This window comes from Podarcis vaucheri (assembly GCF_965113315.1).
Source record: "Podarcis vaucheri genome assembly, chromosome: Z".
Lineage (NCBI taxonomy): Eukaryota > Metazoa > Chordata > Lepidosauria > Squamata > Lacertidae > Podarcis > Podarcis vaucheri.
Window position 1 is genome coordinate 24,083,246 of NC_138758.1, and position 26,547 is coordinate 24,109,792.

Here is a 26,547-nt window from a genome sequence, read left to right on the forward strand (position 1 = left end):
TGAACCCACTGAGAGAGATGTTTCCTTTTCTTTCCCAGGGGCATTTGATGACTCAATTCACGGTGCACAGCAGTGATGACCTGTGAGCTTGCTGATTTGTTATGAAAAAGGAAGTCTACCACCCACCACACAATTTACACTTCTGGACAAACAATGCAAGAGTACAACAGCTCAGACAGTGCTGGGGAAACTGGGCTGCCTAGTATGAAAAAGGGCACCTGGCCTACTTCCCATAATAAGCTTCACCTGGCCAAAACCCTCTTCTGCACAATGCAGCTCAGTCTAAACTTCTTCCAGACACCTAACAAGTTTGACTTACTGACTTTCAAGGAAAGAGATTCCACAGGCTCCTCACCCAAATTCTCCCATTGTTGACCTGGTGTTAGAGCTGAGTTCTAGTAATGTTTAATTTGGGCACCTCCCCCTGGCTTGTACTGGGGAAGGAAATACTACCATACCTTGTATTCTGGCCCTCTCCTAAAAGGGAAAAGTAGCTCACTCTATCTTCAGGTAGCATTTCATCTATAATCAGCTGCTGGAGTCACTGCAGAGCTGGCTGGCTGGATCTGCAAGGGAGTTTCCCTCCTCAAGGGGAATATATAAGGGGTGGGAGAGGTAAATAACATGTATTTCCAAGAGGAATTGATTTAGTAGGACATTGCTTGAGGGACTTTTGCCTCTTCCTAACACCATCTCCCTGTCAGGTGGATTACTAGCAACTGGACTAGGCTACAGCTCTGCAATTATCTTTCCTGGTCTCTTCCGTGGAGCAGAAAAACTCTTCCAATGTTTAATTTCAACAAATAAGTTGCTTTTATTGCTCCTGGCTATGATGTTTCATCCTCTTTCCGCCAGGCACAACCTAGACCTACTTGTAGCTTAACAAGGCTCTATTCAGTCATGGCTCAGTAGTCATCTTCATCTGGTCTTTCATTTGCTTCCAATGTCACAATTTTCAGACATTTTCTTTCACCAGTTCAAAAATGTTTGGACTAGTGACACTATCAGCATGCAGAACACAATCTATCATTGTGTACATTCAGTATAAGCTACTGAACTTTATTTTGATTGGTTTTGTATATGTTCGTGGAATATTTTATGATACAACTGTACACCACCTTGAAATGCATGCATACAGACATAAATATAAGAATAAAAAATAAACTAAAACCAGTATGAGCTAAAGGTATCATGTTTGCAGGGATGTGTGTTGTCTTACTGCTACCTGTCAAATGTTATTCTGAATTATCCAGTTGTCTGTTTAATCCCATCCTGAACTGGAATGTGTGTGTGTGTGTACCAAAAGTCCAAAAGCAGTTTCCAGCAATAAAAATATAGATGGAAACCAGATACAATTTACAAATAAAAAAGCAAGCAGTACGAACAAAGGCAACCTTAACACCCAAGAGTAGGCTGAGCAAGTCATCAAAAAGCCAGGGAGTTGACTAGGAGTTGACTTGGTGACAGAAGACCAACAACAGCATTGCTGTCCATGCATCTAAGAGGAGAGATTTCCAAAGTCAGTGTGCACAGCACAATTTCCCGCAGCCCAACATAGTGTGTCATACAAAGTGAGGCAGTTTAAGCACACACATAATTAACCTATTTAATTTATACTGCTTGATTGTAGAAAAAACCTCAATGGTACGCACCCAACTCACCAATAGTGCAATGGTCCCCTTCCCATCCAGGGCTGCATTCACACTTTCCATCTTTGCACTGCCCATGTTCAGTGCAGTGAGAAGTACATGTGCGCTCCTCGCATGTTGGGCCTACCCAGCCTTCTTCACACTGGCAGGTTCCTCTTGCACAAATACCATGGCTGCCACAATCCAGTACGCAGAGTTCTTTGAAAACAGAAATTAGCAGACCCAGTTAATTTAAGAAAGTAATAACAATGAAAGATTAATGTTCACGTTCGCATTTTCCTGAACGCAAGGCCAGGTTTGTTCAATGGGGTGGGTGTCTTGGTTCATGAACCACAGGTGCTCTTACAGGGGAGCAATAAAGTTTTATTTAAGGCCTGCAATGGTCAGGCTACAGGTTCAGAACACCAAAGGGTCAACTAGAGAACAACAACCAGGGGTCTTAGACCAGACAAAAGCTACAAAGATGTCTTGACAAATGGACATGCCTCTTCCACCTGCTGTCAAAATAGGCATGTCATGCTCACTTGTGAGACACACCATTTGAGACAGGTGTGCTTGGAAGCAGACATTACTACAAAAAGGAATGTAGTATGGGTCAGTTCCCAGTAGTGTAGGTGGTGCTCATTCCTTGGTGACAGGATGGAGGCTGGCCCCTCTGGCTCTACCTTTTGCTATGCCGTCTCCCCTGGCAGGTTGAAACCCTCCTTCCCACTGCTAATGAATCCCCCTGCAATATGGATGGGGCACAACCGGGAGCCAGTGAGATATATCCCCTTCCTCCAGCCTTACCCTCCCTCTCAGGCCTCACCCTGCAAGGAGTGTCGTCCTCCTCCTGTTCCTCACCTGACAGCAATTGCCACTGAAATTCCCAAGCCAGTTAGGAGAACAGGGCTCATTAAATTCAGAAAGAGATTCTCAAACATACACACATACACAATTGCACAATATACCATACATAATTCCACAATCCTTTGGACCACACTTCTGAAATAGCACCCAGCTCATTGGACCTGGGAAGCACATAGGGAAGGTTCGGGAGGGATTACTTTGAAGCAATAATAAATCCAAAGGATAAAAGCTTTATTGCCTGACAGTTTTGAATCCACTAGGAGGTTATTTTCAGAAGGGTTGCGAAGGTGAGCTTGTAAAGATCCCTGGGTCCCAGTGCAACTCTGGATTTCTCTTCGGAATCCCTAAATAGGTCTGAGCCTAGAAAATAATAACTCAAAACTAAAGCTACCGGCCAAATCCTCTTTATTCCGTCACTCAGAAAAGAAATGCATGACAATATGGGCTTCCACATTCTTGAATCTGTAGGATGAGTACAAGGCAATTTGGTTATCAGGAAACTGGCTGTTCCGATTGTCATACCAGGGAGTGCAAACATCATTATCTTCCATGATGTGAATTATTGTTCTTATGGTCCTAGCATTTGACTGTGCTCCAGAGATGAAAAGAAGTCTCTTTTTTTCTTGCATCTACCTAGGTTTTGGTTTTTTAGTTATTATTATTATTAGTAGTAGTCGTAGTAGTAGTATTGGTGGGTGTGTTTTTTTAACTTCTTTACAAACGATCTCATTAGGAATGAGTAGTGAGGTGGCCAAGACTGTTGGGGATGCTAAATTGTTCATGGACGTTAAAATAAAATGGGTTGTGAAGAGCTCCAGAAAGGATGTTTCCAAACTGAGTGAATGGGTGCTAAAATGGGAAATGCAGTTCAATGTAAACAAATGTAATTGATGCATGTTGAGACAAAAATTATATCTTAACCTCACATATACACTTAGGAGGTCTGCACTAGAGGTGATGGGCCAAGAATGAGACCTTGTGGCCATAGTAGATAGTTCAATGAAGATGTGTGGTAGTTGCGAAAAAGGCAAATTCTATTTCAGTGATCATTAGGGGGGTGAGGAACTGAAAATAAAACTGCTATCATAATGCTGTTATACAAATCTAAGGTGTGACTGCATTTGGAATACTGTGTGCAGTTTTGGTCACCTCAACTCAAAAAGAATATTGTAGAGTTGGAAAAGGTTCATAAAAGGGCAACCAAGATGATGAGGGGGGTGGAGTGACTCCCCCATGAAGAATGGCTGCAATGCATGGGACTTTCTAGATTAGAAAAAAAGGCAAGTAAAAGGTTAAATTACAGAATTTTATAAAATTATGCATGGTTGGGAAACAGAAAGGTTTTTCCTCCCACTTTCATATCACTAGAAGTAATGGGCATCAAATGAAGCTGAATGTTGAAAGATGCAGGACAGATAAAACGAATTACTTCAATAATAATTAAATTTTATTATTTGCTTTTTTTGCCAACCCAAAGCAATTTACAATATTTTAAGCAAACACACACACACACACACACACACACACACACACCAGCATAAAAAAATCTAAAAGACAATTCTATTTAAACATGCCACCCATGCAAATTAAAACATGCCACCCATGCAAAAATGCCCAAGGGCTAACCAAAAAGTACTATTTTTGCCTGGCATCTCAAGATATATAACGATGGTGCCAGGCGAGTCTCCCTGCGGAGGGCATTCCACAAGCAGGGAGCCACCACTGAAAAAGCCTGTTCTCATGTTGCCACCCTCATGCCCACCCACGGTGGGAACATATGAAAATGGGCCTCCATTTACGATGGCAGGGTCCAGTTGGGTTCATATGGTGAGAGATGGTCCTAAAGGTAGTTTAATTGATTAACAGAACATAAATCAATGTATTAAATCCTATGCACTTGTTTGAGAGTAAGCCTGGTTGAACTCTATGGAACATACTTTTCAGCAGGCACGCATAAGACCACACTATTATAAGTATTATTTATTAAAATTCTATACCACCCTTCCTCCAAGGATCACAGGGCAATTTACAATATAAAATCTATCTTACTGACTCTGTTGCATAGTATTTCCTGTGGCAAAGACTCACTGAGGATCCAGAGAGCAGTACACCAAGACAGAAGGAGCAATACAACTGTTGTCTCTAACCAAGGGCCAGAGGGAAAACAGAAACCCTTGACAGCCCGTAACTTTGATTTCCCTGTTGTTGTTGAGCAGCTGCATCAGGGACAAATATAAAAATAGCTACCATCGACCTCATCACACCCCCCCTATCACTTCTCACTGGAAGAAGTCTCTGACATACCACTATTATATGTGGATAATTTGCATTATTTCCCCTATATAAAAAAGGAGGTGAGAAGATCCAAGTAATTTTCGCTCAATTAATTTCTTGGATGTTGGATCTAATCATATTCCATAAATTTATTAAACAAATTAGAAGACTGAGTTATCAAAGGTCTCAGAAATTACGTATGCCATATTTTGTAGATTAAAAGGCAGCCTTAAATTCAAATTATGGCTGAACTGAGCCCCCATCTGCAATATACATTTAAAGCAACATCATACAATTTTAAGAGTCCCAAATAATTATGGGAAGTGTAGTTAGTAAATGGTAATTGAGAGTTGTAAGGAGACCCCTATTCCTCTCACACAGTTAAAATTTTCAGAGTTCTGCGGGAAGAGGGGTTGACCATTGAGCTGCTCTGAGAACTGGAGTTTTGTGAGGGGCACAGGGGGCTCCTAACAACTCTCAGCACACTTAACAAACTACAGTTCCCAGGAATCTTTGGGGGATGTCATGGCTGTTTAATGTGGTATGATACTTATTTAAATGTGCAGTGCAGGTGGGTCTCACACTACAAAGCCTTCAGAAGTAGTTCTGCAGTGGCCAGAAGATCAAGATCTCTGAGAATAATTTTAGACTGATATTTTAAAATTTATTTATTTGGAGGAAAATATAGAGGAAAGCACCTGTCTCAAGTGGGATATACGATGCTCAATAAAATACAGATAAAATAAAGAAAAACTATTTTAAAAGTATGCCTAAAATAATCTTAGATATGCAGATATAACATGGCATGGTATGAGGAAGATAATCTGACATAAAACAGAAGACATGTCTTGCTGCAGCATCAGGCCAAAGACGTATCTAGTCCAGCAATCTTTTTCGACAAATGCTGAAGATGTAACTCTTCACCCTGGCTGTTGACACTTCTGGTGTATATTTTTAGGACTCATCTTATTTTTGGTTATTCTAAGTTGTCTTAAACTATCTAATGTTGTGTTTTAATGGTTGTAATCCACCCTAGAACCTTACAGTGAAGAGCAGGTAATAATAAATTGCAATAATACGAAGGAGGAGGAGGGAGATTTGGTGTGAGTAAGCAAGCTTTGAGTTGAAGGGTGATTTTTAATGTATGATATTTTAGTGTTTTTTTGGTTTCTATGGAAGCTGCCCAGAGTGGCTGGGGAAACCCAGCCAGATGGGCGGGGTACAAATAAATTATTATTATTATTATTATTATTATTATTATTATTATTATTATTATTATTATTGTTGTGACTGAAATGTGAAGATTGCTTCTACTCAATGGAGGATTCCCACACAATGTAGAACCTGATTTCCCAAGGTTCTGCATCATATAAGAAGCTTCTATGAGTACAGAATCCCACTGCTTCAGAATGTTGCTCTTGAAATCATGGAGAGCGATGAGGATGCAGCTAGCAAGCTCATATTGCTTCTTCACAATGACTGTGCTGTATTTCTGAATTTGGACAATGCCTGCATAGGGGTTTTGTATGCAAATAATATTACAATGAAATTACAAGAAATTCATTGTTTCTGTCCTAGGCTGCAATTTATATGACTGCTGTAGTGTTACTCCATAGGTTATAGGATTACATGAAGCTGCCATATGCTGAGTCAGATCACTGTCTACACTGACTGGCAGCAGCTCTTCTTATGCAGAACCAGGGAACCATGGGCTTATTCCAACGTAGGGACCTTGAGTACATGGAAGTCAAGGGCAGGACCAGCAGCAGGCATGACTCTGGCCCACCATTCACACATTGATTTCTACATGGATGACCGTGAGAAGATGGCACAAACAGGAAAGTTATTGCCTTGCCTCAAAGGACTGATGCCTCATGAATTATTGACTGTGAAAGCCTGTGAGAAACATTTTATATTTGCACACTATATTTTGGGGCTTCAGAGCAAGTATAGCTGAAATAGACAGATATGGATAGAGAGAGTTATTTAGTTCTCAAGATGCACCCCAGTCTCAAAGTCATGAGCCCAAGAAAGATAATGAAACTAAGACAGGAACATAGAGGGGGTGTGAAATGCCACATCTTTTTGCACCAGTCCTAATCTCCCAAGAGTGGCAAGAAACGATGAACCTGAAATAATGAAAGGAGTGGCTTCAAGCTTTTAAAATGCCCAAGACTGGCCTTTCTCAAGCTATGTTTCCTGCAAAAAGAGACTTAATTTAGAATGGAGATCACGGTTGCAATTTGAAAGATAAAAGGCAATATAAAAGGGGGCGGGGAAATAGCCTAGGTCTGCAGAGAATCATCAGTTTTTTAGCTCCCTTAATGCTACAGGTCTAGTCAGTGATCCTGGAACTGAAATTATTTTGCCTCTGGAAAGTCTAATGGGTCACTATATACAATTTCTGCCTGTGTCATTAGCATGACAGGAATATTTAATTGACTGAATGATAGATTAATTCCTTAAAGCTTTAAATTGATTAATTAATAGAGGCAATTTGAATTGATTAGGGCTCTGAGTAAAGGGCAAACTTGTTTATTTCTTGAGACTATTTTGGTCTTTGTGTTTCACTTAACAGTGAATAAGACAGGCTATATTAAAGATAGCCTTTGCTTCTAGAAGTGGTACCTTTTGTTGATTAAACTGTCAGTGATACTGACAGAAAGGTGCTATTGAAGTTTTGGTAATTCACATATTTATTTCAATTTAATTGATCAAACTGAACATGGTGATTCAACTGAAGCTTTAGTTGATGGGTCAGTGGGCACAGCTCATCTATTGATTAAAACTCAAACTCCTTAAATGCTATAAACACACTATGTAAATAAAATATGTCTAAGAAAGCTTCTTTGTGCAATTCAAGTTCATTTCCAATACTTCTTTTTTTAAAAAAGGTTACACTGCACTTAACCTGACAGACAATTTTCAGGACACTTCTGTAAGTGCAATCTAAAATAATGAAGTCTGTTTTGATTTAAAATGTCAGTTTTGAGGGCTGGTAGAAGAAAATTCCCCGCCTTGACAGCAACAGATGATTGTTTATTAACTGAATAATAGTTGCACGGGCAAAATAGCAATTTCATGTACAAACAATATTATTTTTTAAATGTTTGAACAAAACCCGTTATCATAAGCAATTTTTTTTAAGCACAGACGACACAACTATAATAAATATATAAATGAAGGCATGATATAAAAGGTGCTGATAGCTATGTAATTTTATACCAGGCTTCTTTCTGTTTTTAGGTGTTATAAATAGCAATACTTCTTTCCTTATTACTCTCTATTTATCTCTGTAGAAAATGTATTAATGTAACAAACTGTAATTAAACAACAGAAGTGTGTCATAGCACAAACCACCACCCTTAGGGGTCTGGACTATACAAACGAAAAGCAGGTATACAGACAAGAATTGACATTCTCAGTAAATTCTAAATAAAGATATTTGTGACTCTATCAGCATGGCACACTGTTGTTGTAACATCAACATTTTTGAGATTTGGCACTTATATTTTGTTGCCTGGGAAAAAACACCTTTATTAAGAAGTAGATTTCTATGGTTGTTAGGGAGGCTGCCCAATGCATTTTGGCACCTGAGGTGGACTCCAAAATGGTTCCTCCCCCACCACTAGGGGAAAAGGGGTGAGGAAATAGCTACATCACGAACAAGAAGGGAAGAAAGATTGACATCAGGATCTGCTGTCCTGGTGGCTCCTGCTGAAGGAGTGAGGACCAGGGGTCCACCTGGGTCCACTTTGGAGAGCCAGGGTGGAGCCATTTTATAAGCTGAAAGCTAAAAAAGACATTTCTCTCTCCCCTGCTTGCAAAAACAATATTTTTGCAACACAGCGAGTTTGCAAGAGGATGCGGTCAGGGGATTTTGGAGCTGTTCTGAGAAACTGTTCGTTTGCCCAGGATGTCTAGCCCAGTGTTTCCCAACCTTGGGCCTCCAGCTGTTTTTGGACTACAACTCCCATCATCCCTAGCTAGCAAGACCAGTGGTCAGGGATGATGGGAATTGTAGTTCAAAAACAGCTGGAAGCCCAAGGTTGGGAAACACTGGTCTAGCCCACCACAAGGTTCTAAGCCGAGCAACCTGTTAAAACCACAAAAGAGGAGGGGGTCAAGGAGCATTTACTGGAACCAGTAAAAGGGGTCAGAAAGATTTTAAACTCGCAGCGCCACCTAGTGTATAATGCAGTTTGGAACCGAAAGACCAACATCAATTATTTAATTGGTTGAGCTTCAATGAATATGCATAAAGGGGAATGTTTGAGGGCTGGGTCAAGGGTTGAACCATTGTTTTGCCTAAGGGGATAAAAACTGTTTGCCCCTGGTGTTCGGGGGCATTTTCTCTCATTTTGGCAGCTGAATGCACCCCTTTGCTTTGCTTGTCTGACAAATAAACCAAAGTCAATAAAACTTTTGTAATTAAAATATTGCTGCCTGGATTTTTCCATTCTGGTCTGTATTCTAAAGTCTCTAACACTGCCACCTGAGGCAGCCACCTCACCTTGCCTCATATGTGGGCTGGCCTGGGAACTGTGATGCTCAGTTTGTATGTTCTGCCATCTCCCTTGCTGTGCTGATATAATGTAGTGCAGAGGCACTTCTCCTATCAGCCCCACATCCTATTTAAAGAAATGTAAAAGTTAAAAAGTTACAGGGATGCTAGAGTCAGCAGTGGGGCAGCCTCTGGGACCCTAGCATTTGCCTGACCATGACACTGGGTCTTTTTCAAAGAATAATGATCCTATCTCTTGCTGAATAATAATTGTACTCTTGTCTTTTCACAATATATCTGTGCTGTATCCTTAGGGAAATTTACTTCATTTTATATCTTTAAAAATTCATTATAAATTATATTTTCAAAGAACGGGGGGGGGGGGGGGGAGGGAAGAGAGAGAATCTTCTCAAAGTTGATTTCTGTTCCAACATGCTTGTACAAGAAGTACACATTTAAGTCATGCTGTTCCAGAATTATTTCACAAACATTCTGAATTGTGGAAGACAATAAATTCCATATCAATAGGACAAAAACTGACTTTGAATAATTTTTGGTTCGGTATTCCCCCCCCCCCAAAAAAAGATAAATAAGTTGATCATCCATACATTAATTTAAGGAGCCTTGAAATTCACTTTGGATTATTATTTTAAATACTTAAGTCACCAAAAGACCTAAGAAGCATTTTTCTCATTAAGCGTGTTCTCCTTCATGGAGAGCACGTGTTGCAGTGGGGTCTGACAGGCCACCCCTCTGTTGCTGGGCAGGATCCTTTAGATGGCCACTGGCAGTGATTGGGCTGTTTGGGTTACTGGGGAAATTTTGATGTTGCCAATTTGTGGGATGGACCAAGCGTTTTATATACTGAGCACGCAGCATCGAGCGTTCTCTTTTGCTGCGTGCACCGGATCACCCGCCTACCCTCCCTAATTTAGGGCTTTTGCTATGCCTGTCATGGGGTTGTCTGCTTTTGGGGCAGGGGCCTGGTAGGAATTTTGTCCGTTTGGCTGATTGGCTGGTGCCATTTGGTTTTTGCCTGCTGCGTAGCAAATCGTCACAACTTGTAAGGTTGCGGTTAGGCATTGGTTAATTTTTGGTTGGTGGAGGGGATGTGGTTGGCAGTGCCTGCCCCTCCAATGCTGCTGCTGCAAGGAAATTCCGTTAAAGGAATCCAGGGGCTCGCCATGCTTTCGTCCAAATCCCTGGTGTGGGGCTTGGGCTACGCTGGGGGAATGCGGGGAGAGGTGAAGGTCTGGTGTCCAGCTCCATTTCCCCCCCATATTGTTTTCCTTTACTGGCTTCCGCTGGAATCCGGAAGTCAGTTCTGTCCCTGTGCAGGGACAGATTGTCGTAACCAATGCCTAAGCAACCACTCACATTTATGTATTTTAATAAAGTTGTGACCAAAATTATGCCAAAAACCTTAAACAAAAATTCTGTGTGAATTGTGATTTATTTGGGGGAGGCTTGGGTACCTCGACACATTAACTAAGTTTCTACATTTACAATATATAAAACTAAAGCCAAAGCTAAACACTTCACCATTCTGATGGATATAATTCCCACACTGAAGGAGGATACATCAACCAGAATATGCATTAAGTTACAGATCTTCATTTTATGTATGAAGAAAATCATAAAATTATCTACAGAGGCCTTTTATAAATGTTCACGTTCAAATACAAAATCGTGGGCCACAACTCTACATTTTTAAACAGTATCTTCATAATTTTTTTGTATCTTTCGAACAGATTATTTTGAATGAAGATCGGCAATTTATAAAGCCCAATCTTCTCCAAACATCAGTCATTAGCAATTTTTCTAGCCAATGCCAATTACTGAACAAAGGCTAGATAAACAGAATAATTCATCCAGGAGGCTTGCCTGGCACCATCATTATACACCTTCAGGCACCAGACAAAAACGTTCGTAACTAGGCCTTTGGCCTTCAATTATCTGAGGCCTTTTAGAAGTGGGTGGGATTTTTTAATGTATTTCTCTTTCTTCCTGGTGTTAATGCATCTATGTAGGGTTACTGCCTGTTTGTTTGTAAATCACTTTGGGTTACCCTGTGCATGCGGCTGACAAATTTAATAAATAAAAATAAAATAAAAAGTTAAAATATTTTTTCAGAAATGAAAATGATCAAAACTTAACATGTAAAGTTCCCTGTGTCATTTAAAGTTAACAGTCCCCTTGGCAGTCAACAAGGTTTTGTGTCAAAAAGCGTCAACAACTTTCTCAAAGCTACCATGTATGTGGGTAACAAGTTTCATTGGCCAGCAGCTCTTTAATTTTAAAATTGTCTGACTGTACTTCTAGAATATTCTGAAAAGAGGAAAGGAATCCACCCCTAGGGGTGTTAATAGAGGACAATACAGAATATAGTAAATGATATCTTCAACCCAGCCTGATCTGCATACAGACAGACAATCTGTAGAGGCAGGCCTTAAATTACTGGTCAGATATTCTGAGGGTATACTTGGAAATCTAATCTAGATAAATATGGGAATGGGAGAGAGAGTTAATTCTCCCAGTGTGCTTAAATGATGTAGCCTGGGGAAATCACACCAATCTAGGCATAATAATATCTCAATAAAATATATTTCCAAATTAATTGCATTTTCAGGGTGATTTAAATAACAGACTTTCCTGCTTGTCCCACAGGAAACCACTAGCTGTCTCCCATATGGCTACTTGTTACCCTAAAACATCTCAAGCAAAAAGTTGAGTTTGTTTGGATTTAAATATGTCTTAGACCTTATTCCTACACTGTGCCTAACTGCCTTATCACTTCATTTGGTTTAGAAAGTTTGTTGAGACTGTCTTTTAAAAAAATGTTCTGGAGGTTAAAGGACTGGATGATTGCTAGGGTGGGGCTGAAGAGATCCATTTGGTGGCAATGGTGAAGTTTAACTCTCATGGTGCAGGCCCTTGCAGTGCCATCACAGTGCACAATTGTGGAAAACAAAAATGCTGCCTCTCAGCTACGTGGTATTGATCAGAACACTGTTGCTACCTGCCCCAGTTGCCAGCTAAACTAGCCAATGTTTCACCTGCACAGGAGGGGCTACACTGATGTAGACAGGGTTGCCATATGTACACTTTTTCCAGGACATGTCCTCTTTTTTATGGGTATGTAAAATGAGAGTTGTTATAGCAATCCATAGTTAAAAGTGAAAGGTAAAGGGACCCTTGACCATTAGGTCCAGCCGTGACTGACTCTGGGGTTGCAGCACTCATCTCGCTTTATTGGCCGAGGGAGCCGGCGTACAGCTTCCGGGTCATGTGGCCAGCATAACTAAGCCGCTTCTCGCGAACCAGAGCAGCGCAGGGACATGCCGTTTACCTTCCCGCCAGAGTGGTACCTATTTATCTACTTGCACTTTGACGTGCTTTCAAACTGCTAGGTGGGCAGGAGCAGGGACTGAGCAACAGGCGCTCACCCCGTCGCGTAGAAGTTGGCAAATGTGTCCTCTTTTTTGTTCTTTTAAATATGGCAACCCTAATGTTGTAGGAGGTGGTTCACTTGTGGATGGCCTCATCCAACCTTGCTATGTGCCAACATATGAATACCCTAGATGGGGGAGATGGGACAATTTAGAGTGCCATAGGACTAGTCCAAGACATTTTGGCAGCTGAGGTGAACCACAAAATGGCATTTTGCCACCAGGGAAGAAGGAGTGAGTGAAGATCTACATCGGGAACAAGGGGAGGGGGATCAAATCAACCTTATCTGATGGTTGAACTGGGAGTCAAAGGTCATCATGGGGGTGAAAGTTGCCTGCTCTGAATCACAATGGGTGATTGAGTGCAGGATATCCCACCGGGCAGTCCCCACCATTTCCTTCTGGTGGAAGGGGACCAGCAGTGTCTCCTATTCACCAAGAGGCTACTGTGGAGGTGACAATGGGGTGCAGGTGGGCTGCTGAGGAGGTAGCAGATCCAACCTCCCAGTAACATGCTGCCATTGCAGCAGGCAATGCAATCCTTGTAGGCCAGATCTACTGCCCCTGTAAATCCCACTGCCCAAGGCAGTTCCCTCACTTTGCGTCATGGGTGGGCCAGCCCTGAAGTGCATACTTTTGCATGCTGCTCTCCACATGCAGAGAGAAGAAGAACTGTGCCTTTGATTTTTTAGAAAGGGGAAAACCCTCAGTGGATAAACCACTGTAAGTTTGGCCACATATTTTCTTTGTATTGCTTGAGTAAAAATAATGCTGCATTTCAGGGTGAAAGGTAAGATGCATTACTTGGTTTTGGAACACTCAGTTTGCTATTACACTGTTCAGTCAATGTTGCCATTGTGGAACAACAACATCAAGTTCTCAAAAAAAAAGGGCATTGAATAAAGCCTATAATCCAGCATAGTAATCACAGACCACCCCCCGCTTTAGAAATCAATATAAAGTGCAGACAAGTTGATTAGAGAGGTGCAAAAGTTTACAGGCAAAAGTACAACTCAAATCAGCAAGGAAATGGGCTTCAAAAACTTTTTTAAAATGCAGTTTGCTTGCATATAGGTAATTAGTTTTAGGTTTTACTCTCATGACTTCCTTAATGAAATCAAAAGCAGCAGAGAAGAGTCTTTTCTAATTAAAAGCAGTCAATATTATAATTATTTCCCATTCTTAATTCCTATTCTAGGGGAAGGGAACACTCTTCAAGCTAGCAGATGCTCTGTAAGATGGAGGACTCTCAGGGATTAATATTATGAAAGTTGTGGCATGCAATGGTGACAGCCATTTCATAAGTTAAAATGGTAACACTCTGCCACTTTCATAGCAAACACATCTTCTGCAGAATGTCCAACAGCCAGTGTCTGTAACTGATCAAAGCACCAGGTGATTTTTTGAAAAAGAAGAAGTTCCTCTTTTTCAAAGGGAGTGTGGTATTCCAAAGAGCATTTGAAAATTGAATTTGGAAATACTGCCCCATCCCTAGTTGTGAGGATAAAAAGCAGCTCTGGATTGCTTGGGAAACCATCTACATTATCCTCATTCTATCATGCTCTGCACCTTCTCTTGTCTTCTGTTTTCTTCTGGAAATATTTGCTTCCTCTAGCTTGAAGCTACGGTTAAGTCTTTTCTCACAAAGCACATTGAGTTTTAGTTCATACCGTATCCTGCGGCACCCCAAACTTTAGTGGAGACAAAATTTGACACACACCCCCTCCACACACCAAGCCTTTATTCTTTTCAGAAACCAATTCAAATCATTAGAAGAATATTTTCTCTACCTACCTGTTGAGCAGTCAGAACCTGTCCACTTTGGGTCACAGTTGCATACTCCAGTATCCAAAAGAAAACTGCCATGGCCTGAACACTGTTCTTGGCAGATAGGGAGTGATGTTTCACAGCTGACTCCTCCCCAACCCATGGAACAATGACATTCCCCTTGAACACAGACTCCATGGCCAGAACACATAGGATCTAAACAGTCCTCTGAGGAGTAAAGGAAGGAGATAACAGCATTCAACACCGAAAGCAGAAAACTGTTAAGAACATAAATCAGTGTAAACATTTTTTTAAACTGAGGGCCACATTTCCTACTGGGAAACCTTCCAGGGGCCACACGACAGTGGTAGGTGGGGTCAGAGGAAAAGGTGGGTGGAGCAACAGAGGTAAATTTACCCCTGGAAAGCAGTAAAGCTTCTGCATACTCACACATACCCCTCCTAGCCTCTATACAGTGAACCAAGAGGCATTATCAGAGTTTAAGGACACATTCCAGCCAGGCAAAAACTCAAGAAGGAGTGCAAAACAGGGCCAGTGAGGGATGAGGCCAGGGGCGAAGGAATGTGACTAGGCAAAGGGTGTGTTGTGGAAAGATTCCGAAGGGCTAGATAGAGAATCTTAGAGGACCACATTTGGCCCCTGGGTCTGAGGCTCCTTGCTTCTGACATGTATAAACAAAAGGTGTGTTTTAGGGCAGATTTCACATTTTATTTCTCTTAATGAGATTAGCTTTATTAGGTGAAGGGTCAATTCACACTTTACATCAACCCATGCTTATTGTGCTGTCTTGACTATGAGCAGAAGTCCAAACAGCACAACGGATGCCTGCAGACAACTTAGTCAAGTAGCAAGTTAGCAAGCGGGGTTAGAGTGGAATTCCAGCATCAACGATAGTTCCAAACAACTGACACCACAAAACGTAACTGGTGCCTTTTACCTTAAGGTTAGTTTACCCTTTCCCAATGCTTTTCTCCCTTCCTGAAGAGTGGAGAGACTTAAAGGGATCATTTTCTGGCCTAGAGTCTACCAATGCACTGTTTATCAGTCAGCTCTTGTATGTACTGCCAAGATTGCAGAGCAGCCATTGGGAAGCTTGAGGCTTTAAGCATAGAGAGAGCCATGCCCCACAGGAAATGTTACTTGGGGCTCCCGGCACCTCTACTACTTGTGCTGCTAGTCCTATTGATCTAGTTGGGTCTTCAGGTTGGTGCCACAACAGACCTGCGGCAGCTATAGATCAGATCCCAAATTATGATGTGAGCTTCCAAATGCAGTTAGGAGCTGCTCATCTGCTTTCATTTCCTATCCATTGAGAATTCTTGTTTCTGTGGTGCACAGACCTCTGGAACAATGGTCATAATTATGTGTCAGGGCCATACAGTGTCAATTTGGAGGGCCAGGGGTCAGCTCTGGTAGAGGTCAAGGCCCAGAAAAGCATTTTGAGCCTAGAAGGATAAGAAGCTAATGTGTAGTCAGGGTCAGGAGCATTCCTATGGGGAAGGAAGTGAGGCAAGGTGTAGGTGATTAGGGAAAGATCATAGCAGGGCCGCCTTAAACATATCCGATGCCATGGTGCAAAGATCCCCCCCCCCGTTTCCCAGAGTTGTCAACCTTTTTTAAGGGGGGGGACCCCAGAGTTGTTGACCTTTCTAAAGTTTAGTTTAGTTGGTTTGTTGACCATTATTTTCCATATAAATAAACGCTAGCGGAGAGTTCTAGGAGAGAAAGAAGCAGAAGAGATAAATTCATTTCTGCAAACTGAAGTTTGAACAGGACATGTAAAGCAGAAGAACGCTCTTTTTTTCACTCACCGCATTATCAAATTCACCTCTGCAAAAGAGCGTTCTTCTGCTTTAAATGTCCCATTCAAACCTCAGTTTGAAGAAATTTATCTCTTCTGCTTCTTTCTCTCCTAGATCTCTCTTCTAGCGGGAAGGTGGGGTGGGGGAGAGAAGGCTGAAAGATTCTCCAGATCCAAAGGTGATCAGCTAGGATCACAAACTCTGTTCTCTCCCCCGCCTCTTCCTCTCCAAGAGACAGTCGGTTCTATGCATTCATATTATTCATGATTTTTATTCTTTCTAAAAACCAGCCATCCAGCATAGCCACCCCAAATATTCCCAGTAAAAAAACAGAATATCGCCTTTGACAGACTTTGAGCTGGTGTAGAAAGGTGATGCTTGGGCAGGGGGTGGGTGTTTGGTGGAGAAGAGGCGGATCCTCTGTGTGTCTTACTTGAAGGAAGCCCTCCAGGGAGGCTCACTCTCAGGCAGGCACGCCTGAGACAGGCTCCCTAAATAAAGACCTACCATTAAAATGTGATTACCTCCTTGGCGGTGCCCCATTGTTTTATTTTTATTTCTGAGAAGGGAGGCAGCTCCTGGGCGTCCCCATCCTCACAAGCTCCCTCTTCCACGTTCCCTTTGTGTGTGCCTGGGCCCGCCTGCTGGGGCTGCCGATTGGTGTGGCCGCGCCTGGGCCTGCCCGCTGGCGTCGGCTCCACTAATGAAATGCAGCGCCTGGTGCCCTCCACAGCTTGGCACCCTGGCTCACCACGCCACTATGCCGAATGGCAAAGATGGCCCTGGATCATAGTTCAATAGCAGAACATGCCCCTAGACTTTTTGTTTCAACTTTGGCAGCTTTCTTACTCTGGGTGCCTCTGCCATTTCCCAGTTTTTAAATTGATTTCCCAGAAAAAGAAAACAGTGGAGCGGATATGATTTTAACTTTCCTAACCTCAGTTTGCCCTTGTGGGAGAATCGCTGAATCCATCTTCCTGAAATTCAGCAGGTGTTATCCACTCTAGAAGGGCAACTTTTCATGATAATTTAACCCACTTGTGTGAAAAAAAAGGGGGGGAGTTATAGCTTTTCAAAACAGATTCCCTATTGTGATCAATAGAGGCAAAAAAAGAGCTTCAGATTTAACAGATCAAATTTGGAACCAAATAATAAATTGAACTAGAATGACACACAGCAGATCTGAAACTTATCAGGCTGCTTCCAAATGTTAGATACACAACAAATCTTGTGATTGTGCACATCCTGGTATCTACCAACTTAAGGACATGACTGCCGTATGCACAAAATCAGTATCTATCAATTCACACTTCCAACAACTGAGTTTACTTTGTAGATTCCATTCAGCTTTTGAGGGGCCATATACCATCTGCACATCAGTTTATATTGAGCTTCCTTTAGGGTTAAGGCATAAAGAGAATTTATCAGCCATTTCTAATATCCTTCTCCAAGCTTCTGTTGTTAAGACATGTCCAATTGATCTATGTCAGTACCACTACTGTAATCTCTCTGTAACAAAGAAATAGGCTTTGACATTACAAATAAGGTTCTGCCATTCCTCTGAAAGATAAAGTATTATTGGTGGAGGTGGTAGAGGAAACAGGATTTTTTGTGGGCATTGGATTTGCAGAGTGATGTGTTCTTAGCTTTAAACTGTTGGCACTGCCTTTTGCTTAGTTGGACCAATGGACTACACAGTATCGCTTGCAATGGCTGGCAGTGGCTTTCCAGGATTCCAGATGAGGGTACTCACAACCCCACTTAGACATGCTTGGGATTGAACCTGGGACCTTCTGCATGCCAAGCATGTGTAGTCTACCTCTCAGCTACAGCTCCATTGAAAAGAAAGCCAGTAAGAGAAAGAGGGACAAACCTTCTTCACATATCTCTCCTTTATATCCTGGGTCACAAATGCAGATTCCCATGATACACTTTCCATGGCCAAAGCAAGTGGGGTCAATGCACTGCTCTTCTGGAACGTCACATTCAGGGCCTTTCCACCCATTGCGACACAAGCAGTGGCCCTTTTCGTATTCTCCATTTCCACTACATAACACTGGGCAGGAGTCTGTAGAGGAGAAACATATTTGAGTGTTAATGATCTATATAGGATTTGGTGCCGCAATAAAAGTGGTGGCACATTTACAAAGCTAAGCAGGGTCCAGTATGGTTTCAAATTAAATTGGATGAGGAACTGCGTGTTGAGATTCCTGCACTGCAAGGGGTTTAGACTAGATGAACCCCTTCCAATTCTACAATTCTATTAGCCTATGATTCTCCCCCCCACCCCACACTTTGTGGTGCCAACGCTTGGTATTCTTGATCAGCAGCAGGAGCCCCAAGAGGGCTCACCTTAGTTGGTGGCCCTGCTCCTTACTCCTATGGCAGGCTGATAGGTCTGAGAGCCACCTGCCACTGAAAATTGCCCTCAATCTTCTGGAGCAACACTATTTGGAGCTGAGAGCCCATCTTGTTGAAGGCCCCCTCAAACCTTTTATCATCTGTTTTTGCTCTCAAATTTACTATCCATTTAGTATACCTGCTTCAGCTTTTCACCTTCTATTTCCTATCTAATCTTTTCATTTTGTTCTCATTTCTGTTATTCCATAAACTGGAATAATTTTTCTCTCTGTTAACAGTCTGGTCATGATGCGTCTGTATCAGATACTTAGCTTGGCTTTGGGGAGTGCTCCTTATATTTATTATTTGGAGGTACCCTTCACATGTGAAAGATCAGCCCACCATTTTTGGTATGCAGTCACTACTGTCTCAATGTATGTTTGATAAACATCTGATGCTGATGAGTGGAAGTTGAAGTGTCCGCTATTTGCTTCAAAATCATGAAGGGTATATTATGAAGGATTTCTGCCCCCATATCCCCTAAAGCAGGGGTCAGCAAACTTTTTCAGCAGGGGGCTGGTCCACTGTCCCTCAGACCTTGTGGGGGGCTGGACTATATTTTTTGGGGGGGAATGAACCCACAAATCGCCCAGAGATGCATTTTAAATAAAATGACGCATTCCACTCATGTAAAAACACACTGATTCACAGACTGTCCACGGGCCGAATTTAGAAGGCGATTGGGCCGGATCCGGCCCCTGGGCCTTAGTTTGCCTACCCACGCCCTAGAGCTACAGGAACAGAGGAAACAGCATATCAGGCAGGAAGTACAGAGCTGCTGCAAATGAGTCCAGCTAGTTGCATGTGACGCGACATGGGAGGAGGGCAAAATGCATAGAAACACCTGCATAGATCTAGGCTTGACTGAGAGTCAGGAAGAAGTGGAGCCTCCAGCACCTAAGCCCGAGCTGCTTCATTGCTGAGAAAATTGATATTTATTTATTTGTCTTTTCTTCTACTTCAAATATATAAATGAGAAATCCCTACCTCTTGCACAATCTGGACCAAGGAATCCTGGAAAACAGTGGCAGTGCCCAGAAATGCATTCTCCATTCCCATTGCAGTTAGTGGAGCAGTCATCCATGACTTCTGTTCATACAAAGAGAAAAGAAAAGCATAACAACAAAGTGAACAAACCACTTCTGAAATGAGAGGCAACCATGCAGCACAACCATTCAAGTGGTATTACTCAACCTTCAGATGAGTGGGGAACCAATTACATTCACTGTATTCATACACAACCTGAAATAAAACATCTGTTCAAACAACTTATTATGTATTAGGTTTGGCCTTGACAGTTTAGAACAATAGGTATTTCATTTTGCAATACAATGTGAAGTTTTTATACTGAGAATTCATATTAAATTCCCTACTGTGTAAAGCATCTGAAGATTCTAAGTATTTATTGAGTAACCCCCATTGCACTTCAAACCTGTCTCTTCTTCATTTCATGGTTTTGTTTAAAATAAGAGTTTTATAGTACATTTCATTGAGCATTCCAATGTCTGTCATTTGTATATTTCAGATAAACATCCTACTTCTGTAAGATTTAGCTCCCCCCCAAAAAAAAACCCCACCTCATTTTGGGGCAATCAGTGATGGAATTTGACCTGGAAAAGCAAATGCATTCAAGATCACCAAACACACCACTCTGGTGCAATATTGTAAACATTTAGTTCAGCTTGTATTGTTTATGCTTCAGAAGTGACCCACCCCCAAACAGCCCATGCTTCCTAGAATCCAGGAACCTATTTAATAATTATCATCATATATGTCCGATACAAGAAATGGCTCAATAATCTATGAAATCCTTCATTAGAAAGAGGAGGAAGACAAAACCAAGTGGTCTTACCAATTGCCGTTGTCAACACTTGCACTTGCTCCATTTTCTTGCCATCATTGTAAAATGCCAAGTGCCAAGTTCCCTGGTCCATATATTCTATGAAACCAGTTTCTTGCAAGGACATTAAGATCAGATTCCTAGGAGCATGCTGAGACTCCTCCGAATGTCTTGATTCTGGCTTAATTAACTGTTTCCCATCCATCAGTTTCACAAAATCAAACTGAAACAGCAACAATAAAAAACATGATTAGATAGAATCCTGTCTTTATATGCATGGTTGTGTGTGTGTTTTAACTGCTTTTGACCCTTCAAAGTTGTTTCTAAAACCAACATAGTTTTTCATTCTGAATTTGGTTCCAAAACCAATATGTCCCCACCGCCCCCGATCAGTTTCCCCACAACCAGGTGCCTTCCAGACAGTGCTTTTTTCCTAGAAAAATAGGTGCTGGTACTCACCATGAAGTAGTTACAGTAAATGTTACACTTTTTAACAACCAACAAAAGAGGTGTGGGTACTGTGTACCCTTGAGTGTCCCCTGGGGGAAAAAACACGGCTTCCAGGTATGGTTAGACTACAGCTCCCATCATTCCTGACCACTGGGCATGCTGGAAATGGCTGATGAGAGTTGAGGTCCAAAGTATTTTGTGGGCAACAGACTGGGGGAGTGTTCACTAGGTAATTAAAAAGCTATTTTAGTGTTCTCTGTAAATGCGACACCAATGATCTAACTGGAATCAAAGCATGGATGTAATTACAAGAACCTGAACAAGTGCTTTAACTGGCTGTCAGGTTTGTGCTCAAACTGTAGGTAATTGCACTTAGCAAACAAACAACACTCTTTCGGGTGAGCTTCTCAGCTTGCCATCAAACACAGAGATCTGAGTAAAGTAACACATTCCCATCTTTAGGGGGCAGCTACAGCTCAGCAACAGAGCCCATGCTTTCTATGCAGAAGGTCCCAGGTTCAATTCCAGGCATCACCAATCTCAAACAACCACCATGGTAAGATTCTTACCTGAGATCTTGAAGAGTAGACAGTGCCATGCTGATAATTCCCCCTTCTCTCCCCCCCCATACATAACACACCATGGCCAAGCAAAGATTCCAAGAAAAAGGCAAATAAGTGGAAGGACATATTAAAAGGTTTATAAAATTATGCATGCTGTCAAAAAGTATGTAAGGAGAGTATTTTCCCCTTTCTCAGTAGACCGCCTCTCCTGATGTAAACCATCTTGGACCCTGCACTCACCAGCTGAGGTTGTTCTTTGTGTGCCTCCTCCACAAGAAGTTTGGAGGGTCGGAACACAAGAACAGGCTTTTTTTTGCGGTGGCTCCCAGTTTGTGAGTGCTCTCCCCAGGGAGGCTCGCCTGGCACCCTCATTACATATATTTAGGTGCAGGCAAAAACTTTCCTCTTTTCCCAGGCCTTTGTTTAATTAGCCTATCTATGGCCTCTTAAACTGGGGGTTATTGTTTTTATTTGTTACAGCAATCTGTATAAGTATCACACCAATCTCAACATTAAAACCTTTGGAAAGAATTTTTCTGCAAGTTCCTGTTCTTCTGCAACATGGAAGGACTGTGTGGGACCAGAGTGGTAGTATGCAGTGCCCAGTTTCCTTTCAGTCCCACAGTCCTATTATTATGTACAAATAATGCCATTATGCATGGAACAGAGTTTGCAAAGTGGGGTCCATGACCCCATTAAGGATGAAAGAACACGCTCAGTAGACTGGACAGTTCATGCATGAGGAGGTAATTTTTTTCTATGAGCAACTGGAAAACTGAGTAAATGTTGCAATAAGAGGCAAAGCCAAATATTGTTCTTTCTGGAAGGACTTCCTCTAGCTATCAAAATGTGGCTGTGCAGTGGTTAGAGCATGTACTTATGGCAGTACACCTCTGGGGAGAATATTCCATGTTCCTAAATGTAGAATCATAGAACTGTAGAGTTGGAAGGGACCATGAGAGTAATCTAGTCCAACACCCTGAAGTGCAGGATGTCTGTATTTCAGTGCTGTGCAGCTGGTGCACTACATGCAGCCCTCATAGGTCTTTACAGCTCGCTCCCCGCAAATTTACCCCACTGCTGCTGCTACCATTGGTTTTACTGCCACTGATTTTGCTTCTGTTGAATGTTTTCATTTCTATCACTCCTGCCTGCCAACAAACAGAGTTCCTTTGTCACCTCTGAACCTTGTTTCTTGCAAGGGTTGGCAAATCAGGTTGCTGACATAAAAAACAAACAAACAAACATTGTGGGAAATCATCTATATGCTTGGTGACCTTTTGTGCTTTGTACAAAAATAACAAAAAACTGAGAACTTTCTTCTCTTTGCCTAAATTGATAAAGGAATGTATTTGTCAAGGGAGGTTAAGAAGGAAAGTTAACAGCAGTCAACTTAATAGTGAACACCATATATTTCTGAAATAGCTAACTTTTAAAGTAAGTAAGTAAGTAAGTAAGTAAGTAAGTAAATACCTGTGTGTGAGTAGGGGGAATATTGCGTCTCCCATATATCCCAAAAAGTGAGTCCTTTGCCAGAGAAACATTAAATTTCAGGTACATTGGGTGATGGATCATAATCTGGAAACGCCAGAAGAGGCCTGGAAGAATGGCTTGAATCACTTGAACTCCAATTTCAATTTCCCCCGTGTCTATTGCCTGTCCTTTCTGAAACACTATTTCTCCAGAAACAAAGAAGAAGAAGAAAGAGTTTGCTGTCATTTAAAAAGAATGAGAAGAACAGTTTGAGGAACATGCTCAACTCCAAAAAAGTTTGAGGAACGTGCTCAACTATGCCCATCCCTTTAAGAATTTCTCAGAGGCATTCAGTGTATGCTGGGGAGAAGAGGACCAGAATCCCAAGTCCTCTCCAACTGCTTTTCCTATCATGCTTTCAACATTTGTCTGCGGACGGCCAAGCAAACCTAACAAAGTGGACAGTGTGGATCTAACAGAGAAGTCAAGAGTATGTTCTGTTGCTCCCAACCTCATTTTTTCATCAAATCTAAAATAACTCATACAGTGGTGCCTCGCAAGACGAAATTAATCCGTTCCGCGAGTCTCTTCGTCTTGCGGTTTTTTCGTCTTGTGAAGCACGGCTATTAGCGGCTTAGCGGCTATTAACGGCTTAGCGGATATTAACGGCTTAGCGGATATTAACGGCTTAGCAGCTTTAAGAAAAAGGAAACAAACTCGCAAGAACTCGCAAGACGTTTCGTCTTGCGAAGCAAGCCCATAGGGAAATTCGTCTTGCGGAACGACTCAAAAACCGGAAAACTCTTTCGTCTTGCCCGTTTTTCGTCTTGCGAGGCATTCGTCTTGCGAGGTACCACTGTATTCCTAAGCAGCTGAGCCTGTCAAGTGCCTGAAAGAGATGGATAAATATCTGGCTTAAATTAGCGTCAATTTGTGAACAGCTCCAAACAAGTTGTGGTTAAATTATTCCACCATCATCATTTATCATTAAAATGTCCAAGCCTTTAAATATACACTGCTCTGTTATTTTTATATCTTGAGTGGTACAGAAATTCTACGCCACTCCAATCTCTGAGTGCAGTGAAATTCCAGGGGTTCCAGGCTCTCAACAAGAATCCTTGTTTCCTTTTGGAAATGTGGCAAGTGGAGAGTGTTGTGTCTTTAGGATATATGGTTTATTGACACATATATACAACCTGAGCATACGAAGCAGGGCTTTGCAGAATTAACGCCCCAATAGGACCTTGCTTTTCCCATAGGTGCAGCCTTGGATTCAAACAGACACCAAACATTGTGCTCTGCCTGCTGCTTTGGTTCTCTGTCACATAACTCCTAAGTCTACTCTAAGCTTCTAACTCACATTGCTCTATCTGTTGAGGGAGGGGCCCTACCCATTTGCCATCTAGTACTGATCCTCCTTTGATCATTGCTTTCTTAATAGCCCATTGCCTTTGTTTTCTTAATAGCTTATCACCCCAGGTTAATACCTCATCAGAAAACTAGCCTGGCTTTTATTTTAAGACTAGCACTCATTTTAGCACACCAAGCCTTAATTAAATTCTAACACATGCTGAATCCAAGGATTATAGTGTTCTGGCACCCACAAACTCATAACACTATAATTAAGTAATGTCTATGGGCTGCCTACAGACTTGCAACCTAATAGACTTTGGACTGCGATTAAACCATAAGAAAAGCAGTAGCATTCATCATTCTTCAGCTTTAAAGACCTTTCAGATTTATTTATTTCCTTGGTTTGTTTATTTTAGAGCATTTGTAACCCAGTGCTCAGCCAAGAAGGCTTGCAGAATGGCTGGGATAAAATCAGTTTAAACAGGACAGTCCCTACTTACAGAATCATAATCTAAAAGACATTACTCAAAGGGAGATACTGACTTGAAGCAAACTTTTTACAAGCCATTATCCATAACGTTAAGCAAAATGCAAAAACATATTTTCTTATGCTATTGCCATTATAAGTATAAAGAGTCAATTGCATTGTTTTAGTACAATAACTCTAAGGTCAAGGACAAAACAATGTGTTTAACAGTAATGGAAATGTTGGTCAGTGTTGACAGCCTTTAAATGAGATTGTAACTACCTTACTTTCTAAAATGAAAGTTTAAAGATCTGCTGTTCTGATGGGAGATGAAACAATATATTGTAGTATCAGGTGATATTATTCAGGCATGACATGATGCTGTTATGGAAATGGTTCCTTCTTAGCAGAACTGTCCATCATTCACCCACTTGCGGCAAGCCTTTCTACTCTATAATTGTAAAGTAAAATGCATAAATCTATGAGCTGGTTTACAGTATGTAATCAAAAGTCGCTTTATCCTCTTTACCATTTTACACACACTGCCCTATAGTAGGGCTAGCCCTGCTTGAGTTCAAAGAAGCCCCCATGAACCGCAGCATAAAGACACTCTGCACATCAGTTGCTACTGGTTGGGCTGATGGGTGCTCTTTACCACATGCTACCTACTTCTCCTTCCTCAGGTCAAGCTCCCCCCACCAAAGCTCAGAAAGTTCCAACTCATTTCAAAGCAAGCCGTCCCCCTGCTCTGTTCTTCTTTATTGATTTACATTGCTGAGGCCCAGAAAGAGGAAAAACTAAGTAAAGAACTGGCCACCCATTCTGCTATCTCAGAAAAGGAGTTGGTGCTGTTGTGGTCTAAACCACGAAGCTTCTTGGGCTTGCTGATCGGAAAGTCAGTGGTTCGAATCCCCATGATGGGGTGAGCTCCTGTTGCTCTGTCCTAGCTCCTGCCAAGCTAGCAGTTCGAAAGCATACTAGTGCAAGAAGATAAACAGGTACTGCTGTGGTGGGAAGGTAAACAGGGTTTCTGTGTGCTCTGGCTTTTAGAAGCATAGAATCATAGAGTTGGAAGAGACCACAAGGGCCATCGAGTCCAACCCCCTGCCAAGCAGGAAACACCATCAGAGCACTCCTGACATATGGTTGTCAAGCCTCTGCTTAAAGACCTCCAAAGAAGGAGACTCCACCACACTCCTTGGCAGCAAATTCCACTGTCGAACAGCTCTTACTGTCAGGAAGTTCTTCCTAATGTTTAGGTGGAATCTTCTTTCTTGTAGTTTGGATCCATTGCTCCGTGTCCGCTTCTCTGAAGCAGCAGAAAACAACCTTTCTCCCTACTCCATATGACATCCTTTTATATATTTGAACATGGCTATCATATCACCCCTTTTGTGATACAATGACCCCTTTTGTCATTGTGTTTTGTTGCACCAGAAGCAGTTTAGTCATGCTGGCCACATGACCTGGAAAGCTGTCTGTGGACAAACGCCAGCTCCCTCAGCCTGAAAGTGGAGATGAGTGTCACACCCCATAGTCAAGTTTGACTGGAATTAACTGTCCAGGGGTCATTTACCTTTACCTGCTATCTCAGAGCTACTCAAATTTCAGCCTCAAGCTGTTATTCACAGCTCACATTCATTCTCTCATTTGATAACCAGAGATTTTTATATTTTACAGCATCCAG

At 41.8% G+C, this 26,547-nt stretch overlaps 1 protein-coding gene across 14 annotated transcripts in view; it reads right to left on the bottom strand.

Annotated features, from left to right (window-relative positions):
• Positions 1 to 26,547, bottom strand: part of TENM1 (teneurin transmembrane protein 1) — a 392,346-nt gene that overhangs the window by 142,158 nt on the left and 223,641 nt on the right. For 8 of the 14 annotated variants that reach the window (XM_082208512.1, XM_082208509.1, XM_082208501.1 and 5 more), the window contains 6 exons: positions 23,042 to 23,247; positions 20,568 to 20,778; positions 19,703 to 19,804; positions 18,189 to 18,383; positions 14,520 to 14,720; positions 1,653 to 1,847 (listed from right to left, as the gene is read on the bottom strand). In XM_082208512.1, the coding sequence (XP_082064638.1) occupies positions 1,653 to 1,847; positions 14,520 to 14,720; positions 18,189 to 18,383; positions 19,703 to 19,804; positions 20,568 to 20,778; positions 23,042 to 23,247 (1,110 nt within the window). The remainder of the gene's footprint in view (positions 1 to 1,652; positions 1,848 to 14,519; positions 14,721 to 18,188; positions 18,384 to 19,702; positions 19,805 to 20,567; positions 20,779 to 23,041; positions 23,248 to 26,547) is intronic. The other 6 variants (XM_082208503.1, XM_082208513.1, XM_082208502.1 and 3 more) reach the window with 3 other exon arrangements.